At 56.8% G+C, this 18,393-nt stretch overlaps 1 protein-coding gene across 2 annotated transcripts; it reads left to right on the top strand.

Moving 5' to 3' along the window:
* Positions 1 to 1,533: 1,533 nt before the first annotated feature.
* On the top strand, positions 1,534 to 17,185 carry ACOT11 (acyl-CoA thioesterase 11). Of its 2 annotated transcripts, XM_053950992.1 has the most exons (18): positions 1,534 to 1,740; positions 5,871 to 5,946; positions 7,404 to 7,602; positions 8,447 to 8,516; positions 10,306 to 10,356; positions 11,265 to 11,325; positions 11,510 to 11,611; positions 11,852 to 11,987; positions 12,279 to 12,435; positions 12,785 to 12,904; positions 12,980 to 13,124; positions 14,034 to 14,089; positions 14,217 to 14,283; positions 14,357 to 14,440; positions 14,530 to 14,663; positions 14,953 to 15,084; positions 15,157 to 15,283; positions 15,372 to 17,185. In XM_053950992.1, the coding sequence occupies exons 1-18, from the start codon at positions 1,577 to 1,579 to the stop codon at positions 15,525 to 15,527; spliced, it is 2,037 nt and encodes a 678-aa protein (XP_053806967.1). In that variant the 5' UTR covers positions 1,534 to 1,576; the 3' UTR covers positions 15,528 to 17,185. The 2 variants fall into 2 exon arrangements, with proteins under 2 accessions (XP_053806967.1, XP_053806969.1); XM_053950994.1 differs by lacking the exon at positions 10,306 to 10,356 and having other exon boundaries at positions 1,539 to 1,740.
* Positions 17,186 to 18,393: the final 1,208 nt, after the last annotated feature.

The raw sequence follows: 18,393 nt of genomic DNA, 5'->3' as shown, positions 1-18,393 counted from the left end.
TGCAACTTTTGTTTGGAGGCTCGAGCGTGGGTCAAGCATCTGAAGTGTTTCTAATTGTGCTGCTCCCTCTGACTCTGACGAGTGGGAAGAATCGTTTTCACAAACCTTTTGATCCTAATCTCCGGCTGCAGAAACAAACAGCCCTAAGGAAGGAGGGAGAGATCCCAGAAGATCTTCCTGGCCAGGGGCCTCAGTGCTAAAGGTGGGGAGATGTTCTGGAGGACACTCGCTGTGATCTGGTTTGCAGGGCGCCTGGGCTGCTGCAAGTGGGTAGGAAACCATGCTGGTGAGAAATATCTTATTTGCTGTCCCAAAACAGGGTGCTTTAAAGGAAATGCTGTTTTCTGAAATGATGGAATTTAATCGCATCTGGGTGTGCAAAGCCACCTGCAAGACATGGAAGGGGCTCTGCAGGGTGGAAGGGCCTCTCTGTTCCTGCTCTTGGAATGAAGAATGCAGATTTTATCCAAGTAGCTGAGCAGTGAATGCTCAGCGGGGTTAAAGTCCTCAGGCAACAATCTTCTTCCAGAGAGAATCTCCATCACCATAATCGGATCAATCACCTGGTGCAATGCAGCGCTTCCTCCATCCCCCAAAGGCTCCAAACCCCCTCAGGGGGTCATCACCCTGAGCTGGGCCCCATCTCCACCCCTGCCCGGCCCAGCCCTTGCAGAGGTATCCTGGTGTCCCACCTCCTCTCTGCCTGGGTCTAGGATTTTGATGAACATTTTCCACAACCAGCCTAAAATTTAGGTGGCTGAGGCAGGGGCTTTTGCCCTGTTTCAGTGCTTTGTTATTATTTACAAAAAAAAAAAAAAAAAAAAAAAAAAAAAAAAAAAAAAAAAAAAAAAGTCTGGGGCTTTATTTCCTGATGAATTGCTTAATTATTTCTCTGCTGGCTTTCCAGTGGCAATACTTGTGCTGCCGGTGCCTGCCAAGAGCTTTGATCAAACTCTTGTAGGATGATAACCAAGAGTCACTTGTAAAAGTGTGTAAATCAAATACAAATAGAACAACACCTCCACTAAACCAAACAGTCATTAATGCGGTGACATGGCAATTTGCATTTTATTTCCTTGTTAAAAAAAAAAAAAAAAAAAAGACAAAGAGAGAGAGGGGAAAAAAAAGGGTTTGTGACAAGCCCTGTCAGAGGTACTTCAAAGGCAGCAGGGCCAGGGAGCAGCTGTGTGAATTGGATTGGCTTTGGAGAAGTTTGCCCAGGCTTTTCCGGACAGTGAGCTCGGTGTCGGCACTTGTGGCTCTGGGGAAAATACCGGCATTTTCAGGTAAGTTTAACTGAGTGCCCCTGGCTGAGGTGATGGGGGCAGAAGAGGATGATGAGTGGGCTGGGGAGGGGACCTCACCCCAGGAGCTGCTCCCTGGGGAGGGATGAAGGGAAGCAGCAGCACCCCGCTCCGCAGAGCTGCTGGCAGCGCGCCGGTGCCTCCCGCCGCTCTCCCCGGCTCTGCAGCCAGCCCGACACATTCCCAGCCGCATCCAGAGCCAAGCTCCCGAGCGCCGGCCATTTTCCAGGCGGGCGAAGATCTGCCAGGCGCTACCTTAAGAAAAGTTGTGCATGACCACGTTTAAGGAAGCGGGAGGGGGTGTGCGCTGGCCCCGTCCCAGGGCTCCGCGCCAGCCTGGCCTCGACGCCCGCGCCCGCAGGTGTCCGGACGCTTCTCCTCCGAGCCAGCCGTCGCCTCAACACCTCCCGCAAATGCTCAGCTTCTTCTGGCTGAGGTGAGGGCTGGGGGGAGCTGGGCACGATGGGGATCGGGGGGGGAACCCCAGGGCTGGGTGAGCGGGAGGTGCTGCGGGGACTTCCACTCCCGGCGGTGGAGCGGCGGCTTGTCCTGGCATGCATCGGCGCTGGGCGGCTCTTCCAGGGGGAAGATGTGGGGTGAAAGCCCCGTGTGACCCCCTGCTCACCCGGGTGATGCTTTCTTGCCTTTGGGGTTTGCAGCGAGCCGTGCCGCTGCTCCATCGTGGTCGGCACTGGCGACTTGTCCATGGGGACGTGGCATCCTCCGGCTGCAGCGGGGACAGAGGGCGAGACATGGGAACACCAAACCCCCCCCAGGTCTTTCTGAGTGTGACAGGAGGAGCGCTGGGGGCTTTGGCTTGAATCGGCTTCTTTTCACTTAAAACTAGGGGCAGATATTTGGGAAGCATGGGCACAGGGCTGCTGGGAGTGGTGGCAGCGTGGGGAGGGCAGAGGGATGATGTGCTGGGGCTGGTGGGGGCAGTGTGGGTGGCTGGCTGGGTGGCACCATGCCGTGGTGGTCTCCACCCCAGTAGCCCTAAATGAGGTGGTCTTGGCCATGGTGACTACCACGGTGGGGACCCCCACATCACCGTGGTGTCCACCTGGGTGTTTCCTACTCCAGTGGTCTCAGCCGTGGTGACCCCCACTGCGGAGACCACACAGTTAAGACCACCAGGGTGTAAACCTTTGCACCAGCTTGGTCACCACTATGGTGGTTTCCAGCTTGTTGGGCTTGGCTGTGGTGGTCTGAAACGTGGTGGTATTGATGTTATGGCAGTCTCCTCCCTGGGAATGCCATGGGTGGCAGGGCGGACGTGCCTGGGCTGGGCGGTGCTGTTGGGTGTCCCCGTGCGTGTGAATTTTGGGCCTGGTGGTGTTTACAGCTGTACTGGGGTGACATAGGTCTCTGTTCTCCCCCTGCCCTGGAGCCAGACCTTTGTCCCCTGGGACACTCCCTGGGGGACTTCGTCCCTGTACTGGCAAATCGGCACCAGCCTTCCTGGGAGCCTCATGGGAGCTGCAAAGAGCACCCGGGCAGGGGTATGGATGGGGCTGTGGGCATGGGGGGGCTGGGGATGCTTCACCCTGTGGTGGAGAGGGGTGTGAGGGTGCTGGAGGTGTCCCTGTGTTCATACTGAGTGATGCTTTCCCATGGGTGATGGCTGGAAAACCAGCCCCTTGTAAGAGGAGTCCTCCTGAGTCCCACTCTTGCCTTTGACCCTTGGTTTGCACTTTCCTGGCCCCGTGCCTTGCTTTGCTCCACGAACTCTAAGGGAGCATGGTGTGTGGTCCCAAAAACACCCACTGCAGTGTGTCCTGGCCTTTCTTCTGGGCTGGCCACCCTCCTGAGGTCCCACTGAGACCCACTGCAGGGAGCTGCTGTGTTTCCTCACCATGCTGTGACCTGGCAATTCAGTCCCTCTTGTCCCAGCGGGGTCACATCCTGAGCAGCAGCTCTCATGCTGGGGACCCTGCTCCATCCTGATGGGCACGGGGTGATGGGGCTGAGCTGTGCTGGACATCTCCAATGCTGCTTGCACCAGGGCTTTGTCCCTGCTGGCAGTGGGACTGGCGGGCTGGGTCTCGGGGGATGGACAGCCCTCACTGCCCCGTCGAGATGGCAGAATTTCCCAAAGTAGGTCAGGGTAATTTTTTAACGCGTGCAGATTTGCTTGTTACCATGGATATTGCTCAATTATACACCAATAATCCGCCATGAGAACTTCATTGTCGCCGCTTTCTTCCCCACCATCTCCCCCCTTCTTTTCTTTAAATACTTCCAGGGAGGGGTCAGGTTACGCCGAGGGGCTGGGGTGGGGGTAGGAGACAGAGCCAGGCGAGGGAAAACGGGGATTAGGTATTTGAGAGGTGGCAGTGGGGTGGTGAGAGAGCTCTGAGGGCAGTTGGGGGTGGCTCAAGGGGTGAGGCTGCCCTGCTCTGCCCAGACCCTCCCCAAAGCCCAGCACTTGGGACCTCCACCCCAGTTTCACCCTTTTCTCTCCCTCTCATCCACTGTCTTGGGGGTGGCTGAAGCAAACACCCTGCTGTCAGTGGGCTCAAGGATTTGAGGGAACAACTGTTCTCCTGCATCTTTGCCCAGCATCATCCTAGAGAGCTGTGGCACCCACGAGGGCTTGCAGTGGGGGTTTGTGCACCGTGGTAGTCCCCTGGTGATTTCTGAAGAGGCCTGCACTGAATTTCACAGCAGGAACCTTCCCTGGAGCTTGTGGGTGCTTTGGTGCTGGGGACACTCCTCTGCCAGGTATAGGAGAGCTGTGGTGTGCTGTGGCGTCCCTCTCCTCTCCCCAGTATTTTCAGGGTTGTTGGTGTGTTTTCCTCTCTGTGTCTTCCCTGGTTTGCTCTGTGGGCTCCTTACGCCTTCGGCAGCACAGGAAGTGAGCGTGGCAGGAGGCAAGAAAAATATTCTGCTGGAAGGATTTTTTTTTCTAATGCAAACTTTTTTTTTTTTTTTTTTTTTTTGGGTAGAAGTGGGTCACTCGAGGGGTGACAGTGTAAGAGCATCATCGCCTGGGTACTGCATCCCGTTGCCATGGTGACCCAAGGGCTGCCTCAGTCAACAGCTTTAAAAATGTGACAGTTGAGTGAGGCTGAAGATTTTAATGAGGACAGACTCTTGCTGGCTTGGTTTCGATAACAAATACTCCATAAATACCCACTGGCTGGATGGTTCCGGGTCTCGGGGCGCTCCCCTTCCCCAGGTTGGGAGCGTGGGCTGGGGCCGCCTGGGAAATAGCAGGGGGATGATACAAAGCAGACACCTCTGGGTATTTTTCCCCCTCCTACTAACGCAACCCATGGGACAAGGTGACACGATTGCTGAGCCAGCAGCAGCTTTGGGTTTCCAAAGAATGTCCCTCTGGAGCTGTTGGCTGGGGCTGTGGGGTGAAACAGGACCACCCCCAGCCACCGCCACCGCCTTGTGCCTGCAATTGGGCAGCAAACCCGACTTGTTAAACAGGAGAGTAACTCTTGCACCGGGCTCTTGTAAGGGCAGCTGAGCCATCAGGAAGTTCCCAAACCTCAATAACACACCTGGACAGGTAATGGGGCTAGGGAAAAGGTCGTGGGGCTGCGGAAAGCAAAACCTGGTGCTGCTGGGGCAGGGGTGGGAGGCTGCGAGAGGCTCCTGTTTGTGTCTTGCTTTGTACTGACCACACTGGGTGCACTCCGTGTGATGGCCCAACTCCTGATGGTGCAGGAGGCAAATCTACAGCTTCCACTTTTTCAACCCTGTGCCAAAATCAGTCAATCCCATACATAGGGAAAAGACCTGCTGCCTCCAGCAGCCTGGTTTTAGCTGCATGGGAGAGGGATGTGTGCTGGCAAGCTGGGGGTATGCCAAGGGCCTGGCAGTGTTGTGTTTAAAAGCAAACTGTAAATATGAAGCCTCTTCCACTTTTTTTTTGCTACAGCTCCCACACTGCCTTTCCTTGCAATGCCACCACAATGTCCAGCTTGGACACAGTCACACTGCACGTGGCCCGGGAGCCTGCAGGCACCCAAGGACACACAGTGCCCTTTTGGAATGCCAGGGCTTCGTAGGCAGAGGGACTGGAGCAGGGCACAGCAGCATTGCTGGAGTTGGGTGCTTCCCATTTGCTGCCCCCAGTACCACCCATGGCAGCCTCAGCCCTGCCTGCTGCCAAAAATATGCTCCTGGCTGTCTTGTGACTGCAGCGGTGTCACCGCTCCGGCCAGGGGAGCTTCAAGGCACAGCCCTCTGTCACATGTAGCAGCACTGACACACAGCATCGCTGACTGAAGGGCTGGCCACGGCCCTGCAACGTGTCCTTGGCCCTGCTCCCCAAAATAGCTGGGACTCTTTCACCCGGGCTGGTGAGCGTGGGACCTGACCCCCATGGAATGGCAGGCACCTGCCCCAGGTCTGCCCTTCTCCGTTTCAGCTCTGACAGCCCCCTGATAGGTGTTGGTGAGGGGTCAGAGGTGTGGGAGGGATGTCAGCATGGGATGTGGGGACAGGGTGTGACGACCCGCCACATTCACTGCCTTGTTCCTGCCGGGAAACAGCCACCCCCGTCTCTGCCGCTCCTGCCGTAACCAGAGCCACTCTGCTCCTTTCCAGGTGTCTCTTAAAAATGGTCAAGGGGAATATTATAGTCCCTGAAGACATCTTGAACTTCTGTTGCAATGGCCTCCAGGTACCCTTCGTGCCGTGCAACTAACCCGTGGCTCCCGTTGTGCCGCCAGCTACTAACCCAGGCTATGCCGGGGGGATGCCACCCTGTGCCAGGAGCTGTGCCAAACCTGGCTGCATCCTCTCCCAACACATTCCCTCCCCATCAGCATCCCCAGCCTCACCGCAGGGCCAGGGCTCTTCCCACGGCCAGCAGCTTTTTCCCTAAGATTCAGGACTGTCAAACGCCGGGAAAATGACCGGCGGCATCCCGGGCCAGGCTGTCTGCTCATGCTGCAGCAGGCGGCTTTGGAGCTCTTTGCATTGCTGGCTCATACCCCAGAGCCTGCTGGCTTCCCAAAATAGCTCTGTGGTACTCGTGGAGGCGCTTCTGCGTGCTGGGAAGCAGCCCGGGAGGCTCACACAGGGGTTTGGAGGCTCCTGGAGGGGCTCTGGTGGCCGGGGGTTGGTGCCACTATGGGATGGGGAAACCTTTGCCATCGGTGCGCTCGCTGCCGTCTCTGCCGAGGCGATGTTTGTGCCGTTCCCGGGATGTCGTGTACCAGTAGCTATGGAAACAGAGGTTAGACCCGCTGGAGAAAAATGCTATTCTGAGAGGCAGTGAGCTCAGGGTAGTCGGGAAAGCTTCATTTTCAGCATAACCCCATCTTTAAAGAATCCAGGCAAAGCAAAGGACAGAGAAGCTGCTGCAGTGGGACTCCTGCAACAAGTGCTGAGAGCAGGAGCTGCAGCGGGAGCAGAAAGCGGAAGGAAGGGCTCTGATGAAGCACAGACAGCTTCTCGTGTCTCCTCAGTTACTCACCAGGCTAACTGAGTTCACCCCTTGTGTAACACGACTCACTTGACATCTCTCATCAGCTATTTTCCCTGCCAGCACCACCTCAGCCTCCTCTCTCTCCCACCCTGCTTCCCACTGGGGTGCCAGGGGAGCTGCTCTGTGCCCAAATGGACAAGCCAGCAAGGAACACATTTTACTACCCAAACAACACCAAACTGAGGATACTCCTCCTCTGCTGCTTGTACCACATAGCTTCCAGTGCTTCCTTTGGTGAAGGGGAGTTGTTGGTGGAAGGTGTGGAGCACTGTCCAGCCCCATGAGAGCAAACCCACCCTCTGCTGCAGCACCCTAAAAATGAAGCTGTCAAGGAGAAAAATTCCTTCCCAGAAGAGTGATTAACTTTGGGAGGAGTTTTTGTGGTTTTTGGGAGGGAGAAGTAGGATTAGATGATAAATGGCCTGAAAACCTGGAGCAATCCCCTGTGGAGCTTTTTTTAGAGGGATCTTTTCCCTTTCGGCTGTGGGCACCTCGTCTTTGGCAAGGGCTCGGTGGGTTTGGTGGTGTCCAGGGGTGTGCAGGGCTGGGGTTCTCCCAGCTCTGTGTGGGGAGCATCTTCACAAGTCCCTGTTCTCTCAGGAAATTTGCTTCTCATTTGGGTAAAATGGAGCTTTTGTGTCCCACAGGGCTCGACCTCTCCACCCCGTGCCCGGGAGCCAGGGGAGCGGGAGGAGGCACCGGGGGCCATGGCGAGCCCCTCGGCTGCCCGCAACCCCACCGAGGTGCAGATGAGCCAGCTGGTGCTGCCCTGCCACACCAACCACCGCGGCGAGCTCAGCACCGGCCAGCTGCTCAAGTGGATCGACACGGCCGCCTGCCTCTCCGGTAAGCCAACCTCTCCCCCTGGAGCCCTCGTCCTGCTGGGCTGCCAAGGCACCAGGCAGGATCTACAGGAGCCAGCTCATCAGCAGCATCCCTGGCAGTCCGGCACCGTGCGTACCTCGGAGTGACGCCAGCTGGGGACCCACGTCATGCCATTTTGCTGAGTAATTAGAGAGCAAACGGGAGCAGGACAAGAAGGGGAGGAGACGTGCACTGCAGCATGCGTGCTGGTTTGGGGACAGATCAAAATCCGTGCCTGCTTCCTCTGTAATGCTTCCCTTTTCCTTGCCTGGTGTGCAGGGCATGGGAAGAGCAGGCTGGTGGCACCCCTGGCGTACCAGCAGCAGCCAGAGTGGGCTGAGCTCCTCCACTCAGCAGGCAGCAATGGGGCTCACCAGCTTAGCCAAGCAAGGGGAGGTTATGACAGGGAAACGGGTGCATTTCTGCAGTTGGATGAGGTTCCCAACAGTTTTGCAGTTTTGCAGTCCGAGGTTCCTGGAGTCCCAAGGGAAAGCCGCGCTGGCAGAGCGGCTTTGAAATATTTGCTGTGTATGGGGAGATGGAATCAGCTGCTGCTGCATCTCCACAGCTGCAAACTCATGGAAGGAAGGCAAATACCATCACACCCTCCAAACCTTTAAACATCTGCAAACCTGTTCTGCCGTGGGTGGAGAAACCCCAAATCTCACTCTGGTCCGCTGCAAACACAGCAATGGGCATCAGCAGGGAAAGGGACACTGGCTGGGTGTCACCGGTGTCACCAGCCTGGGGCAGAGGAGCCCTCGTGGCCCTCGCACCCTCAGCAGGTTGCTGCAGGTTGCTGAAGCAGTTTGTTTTTCCTTTCCAGCTGAGAGACACGCCGGCTGCCCGTGCGTCACGGCTTCCATGGATGATATCTATTTCGAGCACACCATTAGGTAAATGCTCCGCGCACCGGCGGGGCACGCGCAGGGAAACGCAGGGGCTTTTCCCATCTGCCGGCTGCAGCGTGGGCAGGGGCTGGAGCAGGGAGCAGCTCTCTCTGCCTGGGAGAGGAGGAGGTGCGGTGGCAGTGCCAGGCTCACAGGGCAGCCAGGGACTGAGGCTCGCAGGGCTGCGGACGGACTGTCTGCTCTGATTTATCCGCTGTCTGGTCGCCTGGGGAGTTCCTGCTGCGTTGGCTTCCCGGTATTTCCCCAACGCCAGCTCCTCCCTGGCTTTGTTCAGGAAGCAGCTCTGATTTAGTGCTCTGGAAAACTGGAATCTTGCAGATCATGCCTCTGGAGCGGCCATGTGGGTGGCAGAGGCGCGGTGGGGCTCACCCACCCAGCGGGTACTCCCGGCTTTGTGAGCTGCATCAGGCTGGGCATTGCCTGGTCCAAATTCCATCCCAGGCTGGTCCTGGCATCCCCTGGGTGCTGCCCCACAGAGCTGCCCCCTCTGATTCACTCAGCCATTGGGATGTCATGTTTCAGGGGACAATGTTTCTCCTGACCCGAGGGGACAAAAACCCTCCCAGGGTTCCGCCCTCGTCCTCCACAGGCTCCCAGCACTGAGACCATTCCCACCCAACATTCTTGAAGTAGTCTCCTCCTTTTGTACCCCCAGTAAGCCCAGGTACTGCCACCCACCTTTACTCATCTCTCAGAGCCCCCACACCCCCTGTGCCTGTCTGTTCCCACCTGGATGCCATTCCAGGGGGCTCCCTGGGGGTTTGCCATTCAATATAGGATCTTTGCACTATAGGATCCATGCTGCCCAGCAGTTCCTGCCTTGCCATATAGGATCCATGCAGTACAGGATCCATACTGTCCAGCCACTCCCTGCTGTGCAGGTCTGCCTGATTTGTTTGGCACTGAGAAGTCTGACTCTCTCTTGGGTTTTACTGTCATTCCCAGGAAATGCTGAACTCACACTTTTGCCCTCCCACATGAGGTGCCCATCACCCTGGGGCTCAGCTCCATGAGAAATCCACAGTGTGGGGATGTGGTGCAGCCATGGTGCCACCTCCTGCTGGCAGAGGTGGCACCACTGGTGCTCATACTCTGCTCCTGGGGCAACTTTTCCCTGTGGGTTCCAGAAGCAGGGAAGAACAGCCCCAAGCCCACCCCACAGCATTACATCAAGCCCTGCAAAGCATTTGTCCCTCCTCGGGGGTGAGCTGGGCACTGCTCCAAGGGGGCAGGGAATTTGTGCTGCTCCTGGCTCAGATCCCACTTGCTGTGGTCCAGCTGAAGGCTCCGAGCAAGGGGCCTGGCAGGGATTTCCTGCAGAGCTGTTGGAGGAGTTTTGTGTCAGATCTCCTTGCCTGGCTGTTTGTGCCTTCTGCTGCCCTTGCGCTGCAGGGGAGAGGCAGGGAGGAGCTGTGGCTGCTTGAGGGCATGGAGGAGACCCCAAATTTTCTCTGGCTTAAAACTCACTGGCTGGGCAGCAGATTGTCCCCACCCCTCCGCCCTGCAGTGTGGAAGTGCAGCCTCAGGGGAGGATCACACATACCTTTGAGTGGGGCTTTGTGTGGCATTTATGGCACTGACTTCTACTGTTTGATAAGGACAGAGAAGATAAAAGTATTTTTGGGGCTATATATAGACATGTGGGGCTGCCAGTCTGCCTGCCTGGCCACTTGCCCTTGCATGCCCCTCACCACAAGCCCATCCAGAGCATCCATCTGGCTGCTTCCATCGCCTCTAACCCTCTCCCCACATTTGCTTTCTCTTTTTGCCCCAGCCAGCCGTCTGCAAGCCCTGCTGGGCAGCGGGACGGGAGGAGCGGTGTCGGGTACGGACGTGTTTGGCCCTAGAGCAGCCAGCCTAGCACAGTGCTGCCGTGAGTTGGGAGCCTTAACCCCACTGACGAGGCATGGCATGTGATCAGAGGCTGCTCACGTAACCCTGCTAACGTTTTGGCATGTCACCGGCCCGGGGTCCGTGCTGGGGGACAGCCAGAGGCACCAGCTCCTGCCACTCCTGCTCCAGCCAGAGCCAACGTGCAGAGCGTGTCATTTACAGAGCTCATTTGGAGCCTGAAGTCACGTCTGAGGGCACGGGGGAAAATCTGGTGTCAAAGCACACTCTCTCTCTTCTGCTTTTGAGAAGTGGTGGTTACAGGGTTTATTTTTCCACTGAGTTTTCTGGCACTGGCCTCTTTTGGGGAGTGAGGAGTTTTCCTGATTTAAAAATGTATTTGGTAAAGAGTGCTGTCGGTGCCACAAAAAATTTTAATTTGCTCATTCTATGGGCACCAGTCTGGAGTGGCTCAGGCTCAGCCCTGCCTCCTGCCATCTCCCACCATCCCAAGGTATCCACTGCTTGTGGGGAGGCCCCAGTTGTGCAGGACAGTGGATGCAAGGCTGGAGGAGCCGTTTGCTCTGGCAGGAATGTGCATGCCCACATGGGCAGGGGTGCCAAGCAAGCCTTGGGCACCTCTGCCCCCCTCGGGTGTCCTGGCAGCACCCCAGACCTGGGGACCCACTTGCACACAGCTGCTCAGGGGTGACATCTCACTGCTCTCACGTCTCAGGGGTGGCTGTCCCCGTGCCCTGCTGGCTGTCTGGCATGTCCCACACTCCCAGGAAGCCTCACCACAGCGGGCAGTGAGCCGGAATGCCGTGGCACCTCAGAGGGAGCCGCTCGGTTGCTGTTGTCCCCCAGTAACCCCACACGCTTTCTCCTCTTCCTGTTTTTCAGCGTCGGGCAAGTTGTCAACATCAAAGCCAAAGTGAACCGAGCCTTTAACTCCAGCATGGAGGTTGGTGTGTGCCCCTGCCCCTGTCCCCACCAGCCACGTGGCCAAATCCCCAAATCCTCCCACAATTCCCAGCTTTAATCCCTTGTGTTCGTCGTTTTTGGCTGGCTCTGGCCAGGGGTGCGTGGTGGGATGTGGGTCCCTGGGGAGCAGAGCCAGCTCTCAGGGGTGCTGTGCCCTCTCCCAGGTGGGCATCCAGGTGAGCTACGAAGACCTGTGCAGCGGGAAGCACTGCAGCATCTGCAAGGCATACGCCACCTTCGTGGCACAGGGCCCCTTGGGCAGCAAGGTGAGCAGTGGCTGGTGGCCGGGGGGACTCTGTTGCCCTCTGCACAGAGGCAGTAAGGAAATGGCCTCTATGAGGCTGGGCTGGGCTCAGCTTTCCATCGTGGCTGTTTTCACGGGTCAGTGATCCCCTGTCCTGTGCTTGGGGGATGCACGGTGGGTGGCTCTTGGCCCCACACTGGGCATGGAGGGCACCTGCTCGCTGCAGTCCAGCGGGACTGCACCCTGCCCCATCCCTCTGCAGGTGAGGCTGAAGCCGCTGACCCCGCAGACGGAGGAGGAGAAGATCGAGTACAGCATCGCTGCCGAGCGCCGCCGCATGCGCCTGGTCCACAAGGACACCCTCAAGGACCTTCTCACCAGCAGCCCCCAGGAAACCGGTACCGTGCCCCGCAGCCTGGGCTTCCAAAACAGCCCTGACGCCTGCTGGTGACCCCCCACTTCCTCAGCAGGGTGCTGGTGGTGATCACCACATGGAGGTTTGGGAATGCCCTGGCCACGGCGGGGTAGGGATCAGCCCCACCATCCCAGACTCCCGGGCCTGGAGGTTTGGGCAGGGTTGATGCAGTGGGAGGGCAGCTGTGGGGAGAGGGACAAGGGCTGGTGGAGTGCTGGGAGAGGGGTCCTACTGGCCATACAACTCACGGAACCCTGTATTCCCCCCGTGGCAGAGCTGGAGACGCGGGACGGCAGCGGGGCGGTGCCGGCGGAACGGACGCGGGTGGAGAGTGTGGAGCTGGTGCTGCCTCCACATGCCAACCACCAGGGCAACACCTTCGGTGGGCAGATCATGGCCTGGATGGAGAACGTGGCCACCATCGCAGCCAGGTGACCCGACAAAGGGTTGGGGTCCGGGGATGACATGCCTGGAGGGGACACGTGGCTGGGTCTGGCCACAGCTGGACTGTAGGGACCCTCCAAAGGGATGGTGCCCAGCATGCCACCCTTGGGTGACACTGCACAGGGAGTCCCACACGTGTGTGGTGCTGAGGGACACCAGGGAAAGGCTCACACTCATTGCAGTTGGCTCAATGTCCCTTCTCACGGCTGGCTTTGGCCATTGAGCTTTAGGGGTGACATTTTTTGGGGTCTCCTTGTGTCTGGCTGGGTCGAGGAGGGTGCATGGGGCTGCCATGGTGTGGGGCCACGGCTGGGGGGGTAACACATGTCCCCACAGCCGTCTGTGCCACGCCCACCCCACGCTGAGGGCCATCGAGATGTTCCACTTTCGGGGACCGTCGCAAGTTGGAGACCGCCTGGTGCTCAAAGCCATCGTCAACAATGCCTTCAAAAACAGGTGGGTGCCGGTGGTGGGGGTGCCCTTCCCGCCCTCCCCACGGCCCTCTGCTCCCTCATCCCTTCTTTCCAGCAGCATGGAGGTGGGGGTCAGCGCCGAGGCCTACGGCCAGGAGATGTCCGTCAGCCGCAGGCACATCAACAGCGCCTTCATGACCTTCGTGGTGCTGGACCAGGAGGGTCATCCCCGCACGCTGCCCATGGTGGCACCCGAGCCGGGGGTAAGCACCAGCAGGGCTGGCTTCTCCCCAGCCTGGTGGCACGGGACCCCCCCCAGGAATCCCACTCAGCCCCCAGCTCTTGGATTCGCAGCAAAACAAATGCAGTTTTGTGATGATGGAAATGAAATTGCTCAATAGCAAGTGAATTAAATTGATTGCTCGGTATAACTAATAAAATAAACCACTTGCCTGCACAGAGATGGAGACGTATTAGCCATGCAAGGCTTAGCAGAGTATTGCCTGCAAATTCCAGCTCATCTTTTCTATAATTTAGGGGAAGGAATGTTGAGGTTGTTTTTGTACCTTTCAAAGCATCCTAATCCATAATTTGCTGGGATCCAAATATTTAGGGGAGTCTGTCGCATGAGCGCAGTAGCAAGGCAAACACTCACGCGTCTCAGCTTCTCCTGGGCTGTTCCTTGTCCAGCTCCCTGATTTTTTTGATGCCTTAAAACTAGGATCTCCCACTGTGATGGAGATCATCTTATGGCCAAAGTCAGGCCCCTTGAAACCTCCTCTCACCCACTTTAAAACACCACACTAGCACTTTCTTCAAAATAAGGTGCTTTTTTTTGGCTTTTATTTCCCCAGGAGAGGACATTTGCAGGTGCTAGGGTATGCCGTTTTTGTTTCAGGGGCTTTGTTCAGGTTTGCAGCCACAACAAGGGTTTTCCCTATTGTGTCAGTGCCCATCACTTGATCAGAGCACGGTGGCAATGCTGAAATAACTCACAGTTAATCACTGACCATCACTGCAGTGTGGCCAGGGTGGCAGCTGGCAAGCGAGGGGGCTTCACCTTCTAGCCCATCCCTGCTGAATGTTTTTCCCGCTCCCAAAAACGGGTGGTTATTTATTTTTTTTTCACCCTCCTTTTTCTATTAACTTAATTGCCTTTTCCCATTTATCAGGATGGAGAAAGGAGGTACAGAGAAGCCAGTGCTAGGAAAAAAATTCGGCTGGACCGGTGAGCAGCAAAACGAGTGGGATGTGGGGATGGAGGCAGGAGGAAAGGGGGGCTCAGCACTGGGGGGCAGGGACAGTCTGGGGGTGGTTTGTGTCCCCTCATAAGGGAAGCTGTTCCTTTGCTGCAGAAAATACGTCGTCTCCTGCAAACAGACTGAGGTGCCGCTCTCCGTGCCCTGGGACCAAAGCAACAAGGTAGGATGATCCCCCGTGGGAGCTGCTGCCTCCTGCTCCCCCTGCTGCCCCTGACATGCTGCCCCTGCCCCAGGTTTATCTGAGCTACAACAACGTCTCTGCGCTGAAGATGCTTGTGGCCAAAGCGAACTGGGCGCTCGCCAGAGAAAAGGAAAAGGTACCAAACCCTGTCCCCTCTCCCTCGGCCCCAAAGCTTGGGCAATCCCAAGTGGGAACACGTCCCAGCTGTGTCCTGTGCTGCCCCAGGTGCGGATGTACACGCTGGAGGAGGACAAGTTCCTGTCCTTCCGCATCGAGATGTCCGTCTGCATCCCGGCCAGCCGAGCCTTCTCCCTGCTCTCCAACCTGCGGCGCCGGCACGAGTGGGACAGCCACTACGTGTGAGTGCTGCAGGCCTCCCCAAAAATCACACCCCCACGTTTAAGCCTTGTGGTTCAGCATCCCTTTGGGCTTTCCTGGGAGCCAGAGTGTCGCCTTGCTTGCTCCTAGAGACCCCTCACTGTGTCTCCCTGTCCTGGCTCCGTCAGGGCTGATGGCTGCGCTTTGCTGGAGCAAACATCTGTTTAGGGTCCCCCCAAATATTTTGGGTCTGGTGTTGGGGTGTAAACGTGTAAGGCCCAGATTCAGGGGCACAGCAGGGTTTCTGTGACCGGTCCCCTTCCTTTACAGGAGTGCTGAGCTTGTCCAGAAGGTCGATGACGACGACATGATCTACCACGTGGTGAGCCAGAAGCTCAGGAACGAGAACAAACCCCAGGACTTCGTTATCCTGGCGTCCCGGAGGAAGCCCTGCAGCAAGGGGTGAGTGTCCAGCCCGACCCCTGCTCCCTGCCATCCGAGCTGTGCCAGCTCACCTGGCTCTCTCGTCCCCAGGGACCCCTACGTGGTGGCCTTTCGGTCGGTGACACTGCCCACCCACCCTGCCAGAGACGAGTTCACGCGCGGGGAGACGCTCTGCTCCGGGTTCTGCATTTGGCCAGAGTCAGAGGAGATGAGCAAGGTGGGATGCTGTGGCTGTGATCCCACAGCCCGTGGGGGAGGCTCCTCCCTCCCCTGTGGCCCTGCTGACCTTGTCCTGTGCCTCGCAGGTGGCTTATTACAACCAGGCTATGCCGGGGTACCTCACCTACGTCACCACCAACGTGGCAGGACTGTCCTCCGACATCTGCTCCACCTTCGAGGCCTGTGAGAAGTTCCTGCTGAAGAATAAGGAGGACCTGATCTCACGGCTGCAGGACTTCTAGAGCCACGGACCCCTGCTGACAGACGGACAGACAGATGAGGGGACACTTCTGTGGTGGAAGGGAACGTGGGATGGTGGCATCCAGACCCGGCCTCCCTGAGGGCTTTGGTCCCAGGGGTTGGGGTGGAGGGGCATTACTCTACCACCTCATCCCTTGCACTGTGTCATACCTTTTCTTCTTTTTTTTTTTTTTTATTTTATTTAGAAATTTTATAAGCTGATGTACAGGACTTGGTTTTCTAGTTCACTTAATGCTACTTGAATCTTTATATGATCCAAAATCTTCCCAAACCAGATTATTTTTTTCACTAGTTCTCAGTGGGGCATAACTGATTCCTCTTGAGGCAGCAAAGGGAGAAAGGGGGCAGTGATGTAGGGTGGGTGCTGCACCCCTCCCTGGTGTAGGGGTGGCTGATGGAACATCCCACTCTCCCCAGTGCTGCTCCTTTTCCTGGGCAGGGCTGGCAAACAGCCCCTGCTCCTCCTGGGCTGAAATCCCACCCCATGGGGCTGTGGAAGGAGCAGAAATAAAAGTGTTTTGAAAGGACAAACATCCATATCTGCTCTGGGTGAATGCCTGCTCCAGGGGCTTGCTGTGTGGTGAGCTTGGAGAAGGGATCCTGCACCCACAGGTCACCTGGGGCTCAGGTGGAGGTGGGGTCCTTTGAGGCAGGAATGTGCTGCAGGAAAGGGGTGGTGTTCCATGCAAGTGGCTTTTGGGGACTGCCTGGAGGTGTTGCTCTCATGTCTGGGACTGCCCTCCTTGTCCCCCTCTGCTGGGTGCACCAACACCTTGAGATATAAACCCCAAACTGCCTCAGAGGTGCTGAAAAAGGAAAAGACAGAGCCAAACCTTGTTCCCCTAAGTCTGTGATGCTCTGGGAAAGGCACTAGAATGAAGCAGGGGTGACAGTGCAAGTGGTACTCATCAGTCACAGCCCAGGGGACATCTGCCCTCAGCCACAGGCCTGTGGACAGCCCCCTCCTTGGCTTTCCTGGGTCACACAGCCAGAGGCTTTCTGATGGCATTGAGGTTTCTGGAAGCCCTTAGGCATGCAGAGCTTTGGGCACAGCAGGTTTTACAGGTGCCAGCTCTGCCCTTGCCTCTGCCTGCAGAGCCCTGTGCTTAACCCCAAGGATGGGTTTTGTAGAGCTTAACCATGAGCACGTGATGGTGATGCCATAGGCGTGGTGAGCTGAGGCCATGGGGTACCAGAAATGGCCACAGGATCTTTTCCAGGACGCCAGGTGTCCCTCTGCAACACCCAGTCCCTTTGCCACCCAAATTCCCCACCCAGTTTATAAGCAGAAGGAGCTCCTGCCCCTCCCCTGTGGCCACCAGCCAGTGGCTCCCACCCCTGAGCTGGCTGTGGCCATAAACCCCTAATCTCTGCTCTATCTCCCATCATAAACATCTCAGCTCAAGACCTGGCACGGCTGGGCCCCGACCTCCAAAAGATAAAGCCATCTTAGGCTGAAGATAGTACAAAACATTCAATTTTTATAGAGCCCTCTTATCTCCCAAAACTCAGAGCAATCCTGCCTTTTTATCACCAGGACGAGAGCCATCCTTTCTACTTACTTTAGGAATTGCTGCTGCTTGATTAAGTGGAGGGGATGATGTATTTTGCCTGATCATTAAACTTTAACTGGCCTCTCCTTCTCCTCAAGTATTGTGCTTTTTCCCCGCTGGGAGGCCCAGGCCAGCCCTGGCTCCAGCCTGGCTGGGTCCCTGGGGATGCAGGGTGATGGAGCAGGAGTGACCTGGGGGCACGGCAGAGCCTCGTGTGCTTTGTGCTTCTGCAAGAAAACTGCAGCCCTACAGCAGCTGCTGGGGCATGGGCAGCAGGACTGGGAAGCCTGGAGCATCCCTGGAGTCTCCACTGCCTCATCCCACAGAGAAAGAGGGACCTGCTGGTGACTGTCCCTACCAGCCTTTCCCAGAGCCCTTTCTTTGCCCTCCCCATCAAATGCACCACTCTAGGACCAGTTAAGCAATCAATTACCATGTTTCTTAATCTCTTTAAAAAAAACAAGGGAGTTACCCCCTGCTCTGAGCAACCTTCCAACCTGCAGCTTTGCAAGAAAACACCTTGGAGCTCTCAGCTGCTAATTCCTGCACGGAGGCAAAGCATTTGGAGAGGCAGATCTGGGACCTTGGGAGCAGCAGGGCTCCGTGCTGGCTGCTGGCAGAGCCCCCCACTGCCTTCCTGCCCAGGATGATGCAGGGAACAAAGCCCCACCTAAGAACCACAGCTGCCTTCCCTAGGCCCCTGCCATCCAGGGCTGCTGGAGGATGGAGAAATCCCAAAAACACCAAGAAGATTTTGGAAAAGGCCATGAATACAGCTGGGGATTTACAGGCCAGCACTCCAGGTTGGATGTGGGCACCTTCTCCGGTGTGCTGCCATCATGAGAAGGTTTAAGGGCCTGATTTTATGGATGCCTAAATAAATACACTGAGCTAATATATCACAATACAGGGCATATTTATCTGCTTTGCCAGAGTGGGATAGAATTAGACAGCAGTGTCTCTCTCAAGGCCAGCCCCGCTGTAATTCATGCCCCGAGGCAACCAGCCGAGGGGAGGAGGAGGAGGAGGAATTCTGCAGGCAGCAGTATTGATGGGCTACTCCCAGAAGCTTTGTTTTAATTAATTTTCAGAGCGCTCCTTGCAGTGGATCAGGCAGCTCCTTCAAAGCTTCCTTCCACCCACTGCCCGTGCTCTTGTGCAGGGTCTGGGGCAGCAGAGCCCGGGAGTCCCCCTGCTCCTTCGAGGCTTTTGGTTAAACAGTGCAGAAGCTGTTGCTGTTTTTAAACAGCAGGGCTTCCCCCTGGCCAAAAGGCCTCTTTGATGGCCACACCGT

This window comes from Vidua chalybeata, chromosome 9 (genome assembly GCF_026979565.1).
Source record: "Vidua chalybeata isolate OUT-0048 chromosome 9, bVidCha1 merged haplotype, whole genome shotgun sequence".
NCBI classification, from domain to species: Eukaryota; Metazoa; Chordata; class Aves; order Passeriformes; family Viduidae; genus Vidua; species Vidua chalybeata.
The sequence above is the reverse complement of the archived record's forward strand: the minus strand, read 5'-3'. Positions and strand labels throughout refer to the sequence as shown.

What these genes read in the sequence shown, in the direction of transcription:
- ACOT11 (XM_053950992.1), top strand. Translation starts at nt 1,577, where the DNA reads ATGACCACGTTTAAGGAAGCGGGAGGGGGTGTGCGCTGGCCCCGTCCC. An exon ending in TATTTCGAGCACACCATTAG is followed by an intron (nt 8,517 to 10,305) that starts GTAAATGCTCCG and finishes TTTTTGCCCCAG; the next exon opens with CCAGCCGTCTGCAAGCCCTG. An exon ending in CCTTTAACTCCAGCATGGAG is followed by an intron (nt 11,326 to 11,509) that starts GTTGGTGTGTGC and finishes GCCCTCTCCCAG; the next exon opens with GTGGGCATCCAGGTGAGCTA.